We start from the raw sequence: 13,345 nt of genomic DNA, 5'->3' as shown, positions 1-13,345 counted from the left end.
TAAAGATGCTAAGTCAAGCCCTTGGAAAGGCCTAATGCCCAGCTTTGAGCATTTCCCAAGCAATGAGGGCAGTCTTCAAACATTTAGACTCACCCACACCCCGGGTACTCGGCTGAAAGGAGCATCATACTCGGAAGCGTGGCACGACATCTCCTTTATTTCACAGGCCAGCCTGGCCAATCATAAACTCTGACGTCTCTTCAGTGCAAAGACCAAAGCCGTTATCTGTGCTCTGGGAGGGCCTAAATACACAGCAATTCTGGCGGGCTGCAGATAACTGTTACTGTGGTAGCTTTGCCAGCCACCAATGGCTGGAGGCCCCGCCCCAGGCAGCTTAGGCTGGAGCTCTGGGGAATGCTATGAGAAAGATGTAGTCACTTGGAAGCCTGCCCAGGAAGTGGCCCTGCATTTTTTAGTCAGCCTCTTAAAATGAAAATCTCACTCTCTCCAGACAGGGGAAGACAAAGAAGGCGGTGTTTTTGTAAACAGGGTAGATGCAATCCAGAGTTGTCCTTTTGTAATCTTTGAACTATGTCATAACCACAGTCAGCACTACATCATCTTTGGTCATTTTTAAGCTCAAGTTGACTAGTCACTGTAAACAGTAGTCATACTGCTGCATGAATAGTTTCTTAGAGATGGAGACAGGTGTTCCTTAAGTTGGGAAGATTCAACTGAAGAAGGATCCCTACATTTTCTAAAAAATTTTTTATTGATGTATGCTAATTATACCTAATAGTGGAATTCATTTTGATATATTCATACATGCATATAACATAATTTGATCAATTTCATTCCCTAGTTCCTCCCCTTTCTCTTCCCTCCTTTTCTCCCTGATTCCCTTCCTCTACCCTGCTGGGCTCTCTTCTATTTTCTGAAGATTTCATTTTTCCTTTTTTTCTCAATAGCTTCCACATATGAGAGGAGAAAGAATCCACACACTTGAACAGAAACTGAAACCCACTTCTGCCATTCATTTATTCAATCATTCATTCATTCAAATACAAATCAGGCACTGTCTTAGAATCTGAGGCTAGAAGGGGGGATAAGACCAGTCCCTGCCCTCAAGAAGCCCCTATTCTCTGCATTGACTAGAATGGATCTATGTCCCGGCCCCATCCCCTCTCCCCATTGTAATGCCTTCCACCCTAGAAATGGGAGTCCTACCCCAGTTTTGTTTGGAGACCTTCCAGTTGCCTGAGACTTTAACCCACACCCTCTTTCAGGGCTCTGGAAGCAAACCAAACCTTGGGACAAAGATTCAGAAAGCTTGAGTCCACTGTTGATTCTTTTTCAGACTTATTAAGGTGACCTTGTGGGCCGTGGTGGATCAGTATAGCATTTGTAATGTGGCAAAGGGGTATAGTGACAAGAGTAGGAACTCTGTGCCTGCAAAACCAGGGTTCAAACCCCTTTGCAGCACTTATTGGCTATGTGTTTTAACTTGGCTCTTCTGGTAAAAAGGAACTGACACCCACTAAAGTTAGCCCAAGGGATGTGGGATTTATTTTAAAGCTACCCTGTCACAGAAACTATGGAAAAAGAAGAAAGGAGCAGAGTGTGGCCCCAGAATGCCAAGTGTTCTGTACCGACCTGGTTGTTCCCCAAACATGATTCTTTCTATTCCATTTCCATTCACCCTATATCCTTCCACCCCACTGAAGTGTTTGCTTCCCTTCCATTCCCCATAACTTCAGCTTGATGATGGCTTATCATGGCCTTCTCAGCCTCCCTTCAGAACACTCATTTGTCAACTTCTGATTGTGTCTTTCAGCTCCTGCTACCAACTTATTGCTTCTTTCTATGTTGCCTGATTCAAATTCCTAAGGCAGGGCTGGGGGTAGGGCTCAGTATAGAGCCTTTGCCTAGCATGTGAAAGGCCCTGGGTTCCATTCCTGGCATCACACAGACATACAAAATAAGATCCTAAGGCAGATTTTGACTAGCCAAGCTCATCTTTTCACATCAGACCATAACCAGGATGAGCTGGAGTTGGAAGGTGAACACCCTATAGACCAACAGCAGTGGCAAGGAAAGTCATGAGTGGCCTATTACCACTTTAGCAGAAGCTTTGGGACAAGACAAGTCTTTCACTTTGTGTGCTCTTAGCTTATTGGAACTCAGCTTAATCTGCAAAATGGGTAACTATCTTATAGGGTTATTATGAAAAACAGATAATATGTATAACATACTTGATACTCAATAAATTATTATTGATACCATTACTCATTCTTATACAATACTACATATTTTGATATAATAATAGCATAGTTCTCCATAGGAACAAGTAAATTGACTTATGAATGGACTTATAGTACATGATCTAAATGGGCAAATCAGTTGACAAATGAAACTAGCTTACATTAAAGATGCATTACCCTTTAATATACATGGACAGTGAAACTTCTTCACATGATCTAAAATAAATTACTATTTGGAGAGCTTTTACACTCTAGTTACAAAGTTTATTAAAGAGATGAGGGTTGCCATTTTCTAAGAAAGGTGTATTCTAGAGGGTGTGAAATCTGATAATTAAATCAGAGATAGATAAATTTGTAAAGCAACAATAATTACTCAAAGGTTAGGAAACGGTTTATGTACACTATGTATTTTGGTCCTAATTATTTTGCCCTAGCAGTAAGAAAAAGGGGGAATTGAACTGAAGAAACACTCAAGATTCTTAGACAATTAGAATGGAGAGAACTCAAAAAGGAGATACAGAAATTCCTGATAGAGAAGAGGATCCCGAACAATTAAGTGAAGAAATAAACACATGACATATTTGTACCTAGGTTTGGTGAAGCAGATCAGGTGACTCACACATAGTAACTGGCAAGCCTCAGCTTAGATTCTAAATTACCCAGATCATGTTTAATTGATGCTAGATGTTTTGAGGGTAGATAAATGGGAGAAAAAATAAGAAAGGAAGAAACAGAATTCTGGGACAGTAATCTTCCAAATTGAAGAGTAACCCTTTTAGAATGGGAGAAGGTATTAGTTTGAAAAGATATGTTCAATTTTCAATATTTTCATATTTGGAACAAAAGTCCTACTCTTCTCAACATGCAAATCATAGACACTAAGCCACTGAACTATTGGGGATCATCAGAGAATAGATAATTTCCACCTAGAGAGCCATATCCTAAATTAAGAGTCTGGGGAGGCTCATGATATTATTGCTAAGCAGAAAAGAGTGAGGATTTTAAAGAAGCCCAGTACCCTGGACCACACATGTACAAAGGTCTTGCAAGACCACAGACTTGGAGCTAGCTCATAATAAAACTTTTTTCTACCTAATATGTTGCTCATTCATCATGCATGTTCTGCTTTTGTAAACTGCACCATAGTACTACACAGAAGACATATTCCCAGCAGGTTTTCTAAAAGGAAAGATGTTATATGTTGGACATTTCATTTGCAGAATCTCTTTAATTGGACATTTAATTGGACAAATATTTCCTTAAAAGCTATGAGGTAATATATAAAATATACAATGCAAATATTACTTGAGTGTAAAACATGACTGGTAGGATCTATACTTACAAAATGTGCATTATTGACTGAAAATTGGACTGATTAAACTCTAGAACCATAAACTGAGAGCTACCAAAAAAACACACAAAATCTCATTCCTCAGTCTCATACTAAAGTTTGTTATTTACTCATCTCTGAACATAATTGCTAAGACTGATTTAATTTGGGATCAGAATGTTTTAATCTTTTTGGAGATAAAGAAAAATAGATCTTACAGCTTTCTGTAGGTCTGACACATATGAATCACTGGATTCTTTGTCATTGATTATGTAGAATCTCACATTAGACAGCTGGAATGAAGTCCTCACCAACAGACTTCAATGGAGTGGAAGAAAAAGAGGTCCAGAACATGGCTCAACACCACAAAGTATCCATTTTTCATTTAGTTAAGTATGGTATGCACATGTTATAAAGTAATTGGCATCATTAAAATAGTAAGACAAGGCTGGGGATGTAGCTCTGTGGTAGAGCACTTACCCAGCATATATGAGGCACTGGGTTCAATCCCTAGCACTGCAAAAAAAGGAAAAATAGTAAGACAGGTATGTACGTACTAACAGGGAATGATTTCATCGCAAAAAGCAGGTCATAAAACAATATGTATATATGTTAATAGTATGATGCCATTTATGATGAAAAGAGAGGGAGAAATGGGCAACAGTGGCTAGTGCCTATAATCCCAGCTGCTTGGGAATCTGAGGCAGGAGGAGCACAAGTTCCAGGCCAGCCTGAGCAATTTAGTGTGGCTCCGTCTCAAAATTTAAAAATTTAAAATAGGTCTGGGACTGTAGATCAGTGGTGTAGCACTTGCCTAATTTGCTTGAGGCCCTGAATTTGGTCTCTAGTACCACTAAATACTGTTTTAAAAGGCCAGTATGTCTGGAGAAAGTGAGCAAAGGGAAATGTAGTATGTGATATAGCCAGAGATAAGGCAGGGAGGAAGTTGGTAGGAAGCACATGGGTAAGGTGCTTTTAGAACACTACAAGCACTGATTTTCACTCCAGGGAGATGGGAACTGTTAGAGAGTTTTGAAGAAGCCATGATCTGATCTGACTTAGCTTTAACAGGACCACTTGGCTGATATGTTGATAATAAACAGTAAAAGGGTAAAGGTATAAATGAGAAAACCATTGAGGTGTCTGATGTAATACTCAGGCAAAAGAAAACAGGCTGGAGTGATAGTTGAGGTCAGATTTGGGGTTGGGTGTATGGCTTAGTGGTAGAGTGCTTACCTAGCATGCACAAAGCCTTAGGTTCTATCCCACAAACACATGCGCGCACACACACACACAAAGTGGTCAGACTCTGGATAGATTTGGTATAAATAAAATTTGGAAGGGATTGATGGAGAATGTGAAAGAATGAGAAGAGTCAAAATAATTCCAAATTAAATGGCCTAAAGAACTGGAAAAAACTATTGCCATTCCCTAGTATGGGGAAAACACTGGAAGAGTAGGTCTGGGGTGCAAGGAACAGGGATGGAAAGATCAAGAATTCTGTTCTCTCTGATTTGATTTGACATACCTACTAGAGCTCCACATGTAGATGTCTGGTAAACAGTTGAATAAATAAGTCTGGAGTTTGGGAGAGAGTACTAAGCTAGAGATATAGGTTTAGAAGCTGACACAATGTTTAAAGGATTAGACTCAATTTGCTCATTCAGCTAAGGGTATAAGTGCATGTAGAAGAGAGGTCAAGGTTGTCAAATGAGCAGACAATATGTGTTTATGCTCAGGCTCTCCCCACTGTTATAGAAGCTCCAAGAAACAAGGACTTGTTCTGTCGTGTTCATTGCTGTATCTCTACCCACTAGAGTGGTATCTGGCACATAGAAGGTTCATCAATATTTTTGAATGAGAACTAGAGAGAGAATAATTATTGATAAAGACAAAAAGACTTTAAACAAGAAAATCTATGTATTTATCAATGTTTCATTGATTTTTTCTTATCTTCATAATATATATTATAGAAAACTTGGGAAGATTAAGAAATAAAACAGAAGTTACCAATAATTCTACTTCCCAGAGATAGCTATTGCTAATACTTTTTATATTTAATTTCAGTCTTTCTGATATGTCATATATACATATCAACAACTCTGGAATCTTACTGCATAGGCAATTTTTCAATCAATATATCAAGATTATTTTATCACATCATTTAAATAGTTTTTAACCTCCCTAATTTTGAGAGCTATAGAACATTCCACTGAAGAGAAAAATCATAATATGAATTCTTTATTTTTGAATATTAAAATATTTATATTTTACTAATAACATTCTAAACATAATTCTGAACCTCTGATTATTTTCCTAAGATAGATGTTTAGGAGCTGAATTACTTAGATCAGGAATGTTTAAACATAAACATTTGAAGAACGTTTTAAAATGTATTGGTAAATTACCTTCTACAAAAGCTTTATCATTTATACTCACATTACAATGTATGAATGTACCGATCTTGCTGTCATCTCACTAGCATTGAGTATTATCTTTGTCGATTTTATAGACCAAAAAATGGTATCATGCTGTTTCAATTTGCATTATTTTGATTACAAGAAAGATTGAACATTTTCAAATGTTTATTAGTCATATGTATTTTCTTCTGAGAATAATCTGTCCTTTGCCCACTTTTCTATTGTTGAGAATAAGTATTTTGACGTTTGTTAAAAGCAAAACAATAGCACAGTTAAAAAGTTACCTGAAATATCCTTTTTTAACATATTTTCCAACTTTATTTAGAGTTCCTTTAGAAGAAATCCATCTTTTAAATCAGTGTGTAAACACCAACATCTAGGACAGCTTAATAATTAACTGCCCTTCTGGAGATCAGAATCAGAATTTTTATTATGCTCTGCGATACAGGCTTCCTTAAAACACTGACCACCTAAGCCAGGTGTGGTGGCGCATACCTTTAATCCCAGCTACTCGAGGGACTGAGTCAGGAGGATCACAAGTCCATGGCCAACCTCAGCAACTTAGCGAGACCCTGTCTCAAAATGAAAAATAAAATGGGCTGGGGACATAGCTCAGTGGCAGTGGTAGAGTACCCCTGGGTTCGGTCCCCAGAACCACCACCACCAAAACAACAACAAAAAAAAAACATAAAAACAAAACACTGACCCCTCATAAACTGCAACTCCCTCCCATGGGGCTACCTTTAGAAACCCAGGGCAGTGAATCGCAAATAACCACATACTTTTTAACATCTTTGAAGTTAGGAGGGGTCTTAACAATAAATATTGTCTTAAAGTCAGTGTTGACCAATTTTTTACATTGTCACACCTCTGAAATGGAAGTGCAGTTTACAATGAATAGCACCTTAGATTTATGAAATGCATAGACACTATTACTAAAATAAAATAATCTTTGTCTAGAGATAAGAAATTCCATACCTTAAATCACTTTTTCCTTTGGCAGTTTTACTTAAGGAGTTTATAATGAACATCAACAACAATCATGTATCCCCCTAACCCCTAAAACTTGAGGTGACTTAAAAATAATAAAATTTGAAAGTTTAAATAGTTGCAAGATCTCAGGTAAAGGAGGAAATATTGTTTGTTTGTTTGTTTTTCTTAAGAGGTGAAATGAGCACACTGGGATTCATAACATGGTTTTCAACATTTTATAGATGGACTACAAAAATGGCTTTAACTCCCAGCAGTCATAGTAAAGAGGGGAATAAATTCAATATTATCCATAAGTGAAAACGAAGGAAAGCTATCAAGAAAAAGCACAGCATTTCTTGATGCCAAGTTCTGGAAGAAATTCCTCCTGTGGTACCACCTTAAAGGATATACAGGTGATATATTCAACAACCATATATTCAATGACAGCCCCCTGATAAAGACAGTTTGGGTTTTTCTGCTTGTCTTTATAGTGACCTCCATGCAAGGCAGAACCCAGAACCAAAATCAATTCAGAAAAACTTTTCTTAAAGGATCCAAACATGCCAGCTGAAAATTCAGTTCTTTCTGATGGCTGAATCCAAGGGCTGGATTTAGAATATCTAGACCAGTATTTTCTAATATGGGATGAGCAAGACAATTCACTAAAGAGCAAAGTCTGTGCTTACATTTGTATTTCATGTCAAAAATCAAGAAAGGAAGCATTATTAATATCTAGTTCTGGGGCTGGGTTGCGGCTCAGTGGTAGAGTGCTAATCTAGCATGTGTGAGGCCCTGGGTTCAATTCTCAGCACCACATTAAAATAAAATAAAGATATTGTGTTAACCTACAACTAAAAAATAAATATTTAAAAAATATCTAGTTCTAATACATTTATACTGGTGTCCCATCTCTGTTACTACAAAATGTACAAGATGTCCCAATGGGACAGTACAAGTTGGGTGGCCTGGATTGCCTGATATTTTCATTTGTTTCAGTTTATTGCAATATGTTACAATTTACCTGGACCTTGATAAATTTCTTTGTGGATTATATCATCTAGTTTGAACAAAACCAACACTCACAAGATCAGCAGGTGGCTTAAAATAGTTCCCGCAATGAAATAAGGAAGCAAAAGATAATTCAAGCACAAGTGAACTGTAAGAAAATGGTAAAGCTGACCCTTCTACTTCCTGTATGAGTTCTGCATCAGCCACATTATCAGGTATGAACAATGACCATTTAATCTGAGCTGACAAGACAAGTGAATCAAAATTATCACACAGAAGACTATTAGAAATACCTGCTGCCATTGGCATTAAACTTCACCTTCAGGGATGGGAATGTGTCTCAGTGGTGGAGCACTTGCTTAGCATGCATGAGGCACTGGGTTCAATCCCACCACCCAAAAAGGTCTATCACCTTGACTATATATATTAGCTAACTATAGTATGAAGTTATTATAATTATCATGATATTCTAAAATGAAGCATCCAAAACATGAAGACAAACCTCCATGATTTTTTTCACACTTCAAATCAGATGATACTCAATCCAGTAATTTACAGAGTACTGTTACATGTAATGATAAATGTTTAGAAGACTTTTCTGAGCTTCCCACAATTCAATAGAGAAAAAACCAAAGTCCCATACCATTGTGAAAACACCTGGTCTTCATCCTACAGTAGAATTGACTGCTCTAATGTTTTGAAAAAGTCAAACTCTAATGCAGCCCTTTGTCAGATAATATATTTAGAAGATATACAGAAAACATTGCTGAAGACTGGAAGAAACAAGCATTAGAACAAATTATGGAATATAGGATGTTTGTATAGTCAGATGGAAGTACAGATATTTCTAACATGTCTCGGTTTGAAGTATTTGCTAGATTTTTAATAATAAAACACCCTTTTTTCCTGAACCACTAAAAGAAAGATGTTCCAAGGAAGATAGATATATCGTGCAAAATGGATGATTTCTTTAACACTTTAACAAAAATAATTTGGGGGGGAATTATGTATTTATCAATGAGGTGATTGCTTTGCCCTTTGACCCCCTGATCTCCTACCTACTTAAGAAATAACTTTTCTGTCTTCTTTTCATGATCCTTCCTCTATCGGCTCTCTAAATGTTCTTCCTCAAGGTTCCATCCTGGAAGATTGTGAGGTAAAATAGATTAATTAAACCAAATTTCATGTAGAGACAGGCAGATATAGGGAGGAGTCTAATAACTTTAATTATAGCTCTTCTATTTTTCCCCCTCCATGAACCTGATAGGTAGGTTCAGGATCAGTTACTTTCAAGAATCAGCCCTGTGGTAGGATTATTCTGAGACACTCTTGCTAGCTAATCATTTCCATCCATTCCCTTCTGAGTCCAGAAACTGACTGCAAGACCAGACCATTATTAGAAAAAGCATAAAAGTTGGGGACCATGGATTTTAATTCACAGATTATATGAATAGAACCGGACTGGTCCTAGAAATAAGGCAAATTTAGTTCAAGGGCTCACCTAGGCTCTCGCTGGGGCTTGGATATAATGGTCCCTAAAAGGGCTGAGCACAGTGAAGTTCTGTTAGTAGCCAAGAGCTATAACTTGAGATGGGTTCTGATACCACTCTTAGAGTGTTAAATATTAGATCACCAGAATTCTTTGGAAATGGGAAATATTTGGTAGAATGTATTATTTCTCCATTACTATGGTCTGGATATCTTCAAACTTTGTACTGAAGAATAACATACATACAGAAAAGTACACATGTCCCAAGTGTGTGACTCAATGAACTTTCACAAGCTGATTACATGCAGCATCCAGATCAAGTAACTGACTACTGCCAGCCTGTTTCATATGCCCCTTCCTCTATTGCTGACTTCTAACATTATAGAAGAGTTCTGCCTCTTTTATATTTTGTAGAAGTGAAACTGGGTATATTATTTCTGATTTCTTTTATCCAATATTGTTTGTGAGATTCAGTCACAGTCCTGCAGGTGATTACATGTTCTTCATTCTCATCATGAATATACTACATGTTGTATGAATATACTACAATTTGTCTATTCCTCCACTTCTGGGCATTTGGATAGGTTCCAGCTTGGGGTGATAATGAATAAAGGTTACTAAAAACATCCTAATATCCTAATATTGGTTTTTAGTGGCCATTATAAAAATTTCCTAGGAGTGGAACTGCTGAGTCAAAAACATTTACTTTGAATTTCTAGTGGTACTATAAAGAGCCTGGACACCCAATTTATTTCTTTTCCTTGTCCTAAGAGCAGAAGATATGACATGGCAGGGCTAAGTACAGCCTAGCTCTAAGTACCTGCAGGTACATCTTACTTCCAAATCACCTGGGGGTTTGAGCAGGTAGGTGACTCTTCACTCACTGATGTTTAAGAACTGTATGTAGTACAAATGAGATTTTAGAAGTCAGATCTGATTCTAAATCTCAGTTTAATCAGTTAATATCTGGTCTTTGGGAAATTATTCTTGATTTTCTTATAACATGGGGTATAGTAATTCTCATTGCATGGGTATCCAGCCTGTTTAAATGGGATAACACACACAGAGCATTCAACAAAGTGTCCAACACACTGCACACTATGATTGGTTGTTCCATTTCCCCCACATAGAAAACGCATGAGATCTCTAGCCTTGGGACCTAGCATAGAACAATTACCTTATAACTAAACAATTTGAACGTACAATAAAATTTATTATTATGTGACTGTGCCTACAGTCAATATTAGGCACACTAGAGATGAAGCACAGAAGTCTACGTGTGCCAGGAATGGGTTTTTGACATCATTTTGTTGGCAATAAGCTGTACACATCGTTCATGATGTTTCTATTAACCTATTATTGCTGTTGTTATTTTTCTTAAATGCCAGTTTAAATAACCCTTGGCGTCCTTTTTACACTGATGTCAGGTTCAGCATGCATGAATTACCTAGTGGAAAACAAAAACACCAAGTCAAAGACTTTGGCGGGAGGAAGGAGATTATATGAAAATGAATCCTGCTCAATAGGCTAGCCTTGTGCAGCCCTGCACATTATTATACAGGCACACACTACTAGGGCTTGCTGCTTTATTTTCTAATCACTGTGTTTTCAAGTCTGCCTTCAAGATTGTTGAGTGCTAAACTGTCTTTTTATCCCCAAGCAAGGTCAGCTTCCCCAGCCTCCCATACAACCCAGTTCATGCTGGGATAAAGAGGAAGGTAGGAATGTTAAAACAATAATACTATGGTCTGAGGCCACAACGGGTAATCAGACCCTAGCAAGGTAGAGGCTGTTACCTGGAAGATTACTGGAAGAAAATAGGCCTAGCCTGCTATGACTTAGTTTGTTCCTACCTTCCTTGCTTTCTCCTTTTCATCCTGCTCCTAGTGATCAGACAGAATAACTTTTTCTGCATTTATTTCCCTAAGGGTCACTGAGAAACTTTGTGCATGGCACAAGCTAAAGATGCAAGAGTTTCAAGACTATAGTCTGACCCACTGCCAGGCTTTAATCTCAAATATTAAGCTTAATTGGACAGCACCTGTTAAGAAAGTTTCCACTAGTTCAGTGTCACTGCCACACCTCAAAGAAAGCCCAATGTTTCAAACTTCAGTATAATGAAATAGATAAATTAGAAAGTTATTGTTCACATTAAGAAAAAATTCAATATAGGTTTCTTTAAACAATGAATATTATAACATTCCAAATACATTTGAGAATATGTTCAACATTTTTGAGAATGTAACTGAAGAATAAAGTGGAGGATAGCAGAAGTGGTTTATATAACATTAATACAAGACTCCGAAGTATTTTGTGAACATTTGTCATTCATATTTAGCCAATGTCTTACCATAAGATCACTCAACCTATTTTTACCCCAAATGAATAAAACCAAAAGAAGGTGAGAAGTGGGGTAGTCCTGACTTTATTTTTAAACAATACAGGGAATTGAACCCAAGGGTGCTCTATCATTGAGCTACAGTCCCAGCCCTTTTAATTTTTTTTTTTTTTTGAGATGGGGTCTTGCTAAGTTACCCAGGCTGGCCTTGAGCTTGTGATCCTTTTGTCTCAGTATCCCGAATGTCTGGGATCACAGGTGTGCACCACCACATGTGTACTCCTGACTTTGATAGGAGCATCAGGATAAACAGAGAACACTACAGTGGACCATGTTCCATGATGATGGAAGTCAGAATCACAGCCTAAGAACTAGAGATCATCTAATTCATTGTGGGTTATAAGATTGGGGTTCACAGAAGAAAAGTGATTTGCCTAAGTCCACACAATAATTCAATGACAAAACTGAGATTAGAATGAGACTACAGGAGCCAGCAAGTAGAGACGAAGGTACAATATATTTGTTTCACCAGCTCCTGGCTCTTTCATGGTAGGCCAGTCCAATTCTCCATGGTCAGTTCTAGATTTGCCTTGATGTGAGTTGATGTGGAATCCCACAGGTCACAAAGAAGCAGATCAATTTGCTCTCGTCACTACACATCCAATCAGGAATCAACCCAGCCTTTCCACTTTTTCATATTTCTAGACTGCTGGCCTCTGAAAAGGAAATATGGAGCTGGACTCAACTTTCTAGGCTATCCCAGAATTAACTCTGCACCTGCCAGAACTAAATCACCATGACTTTGCCTTCACATTTACAGATAAAATGGAAGTCATTAGATAAAAGGGTACATCATTTTTTAGTCCCCTTCCTTTTATTACTTTTTCTTACCCAAACCATTCTTGCCTGCATCACACAGTGGGAAAGGTATCATTTTCCCTGCCTGAAGTCTATCCTTCCACATATGCACTGGAGCCCAATCCCTCCAGCATATGGGGCACTCCCTGCATCAGTTGTCCTCATCACCTTCACCCTATCCCTCTCTACTGGTCCTTTCTCATTTTATTTCGGTTAAAGTTACTATCACCTTAAAAGAATGAGCCAGCTAGGCACAGTGGAACACACCTCTAATCCCAGTTACTCAGGAGGGTGAGGCAAGAGGATTCCAAGTTTGAAGCCAGCCTCAGTAATTTAGTGAGACTGTCTCAAAAAAAAAAAAAATAGGACTTGGGATATAGCTCAGTGGTAAAGCACTTGCCTAGCATGCTTGAGGTCCTAGGTTTAATACCAGTACCACAATATAAATAAATAAATTAATTAAATAAAAAGACCGGGGTTGTAACTCAGTTGTAGAACACTTCCCTACTACTCATGAGGCTGTGGGTTAAACCCCAAGTACTACAAAAAATGCCAACCAAGAGTTTTGGCATCTTGGATGAAGGGAAGGAAGGAAGAAGGGGAAAAAACTAGATGCTCTTGACCCTAAACTTAATTTTCTCCATTTCTTGGCACTATACATTCTATTTGCTTCCCATTCAGTTAAGTTTCCACTCCCCTACCTCTTAGAGTCTCTTCAACCTACTGCCA

At 37.9% G+C, this 13,345-nt stretch overlaps 1 protein-coding gene across 4 annotated transcripts in view; it reads right to left on the bottom strand.

Annotated features, from left to right (window-relative positions):
• The window catches only part of PCYT1B (phosphate cytidylyltransferase 1B, choline), an 84,766-nt gene that overhangs the window by 41,371 nt on the left and 30,050 nt on the right, over positions 1–13,345 (bottom strand). The window contains exon 1 of one of the 4 annotated variants that reach the window (XM_079125070.1): positions 94–1,246. The exons of the other annotated variants lie outside the window; for them this stretch is intronic. Within the exon in view, the coding sequence (XP_078981196.1) occupies positions 94–150 (57 nt within the window). The 5' untranslated portion in view covers positions 151–1,246. Of the gene's footprint in view, positions 1–93; positions 1,247–13,345 lie in introns of those variants that run through there. 4 annotated transcript variants of the gene reach the window in all.

This window comes from Sciurus vulgaris (assembly GCF_902686455.1).
Source record: "Sciurus vulgaris genome assembly, chromosome: X".
NCBI classification, from domain to species: domain Eukaryota; kingdom Metazoa; phylum Chordata; class Mammalia; order Rodentia; family Sciuridae; genus Sciurus; species Sciurus vulgaris.
This window is presented reverse-complemented; position numbering and strand designations above follow the sequence as displayed.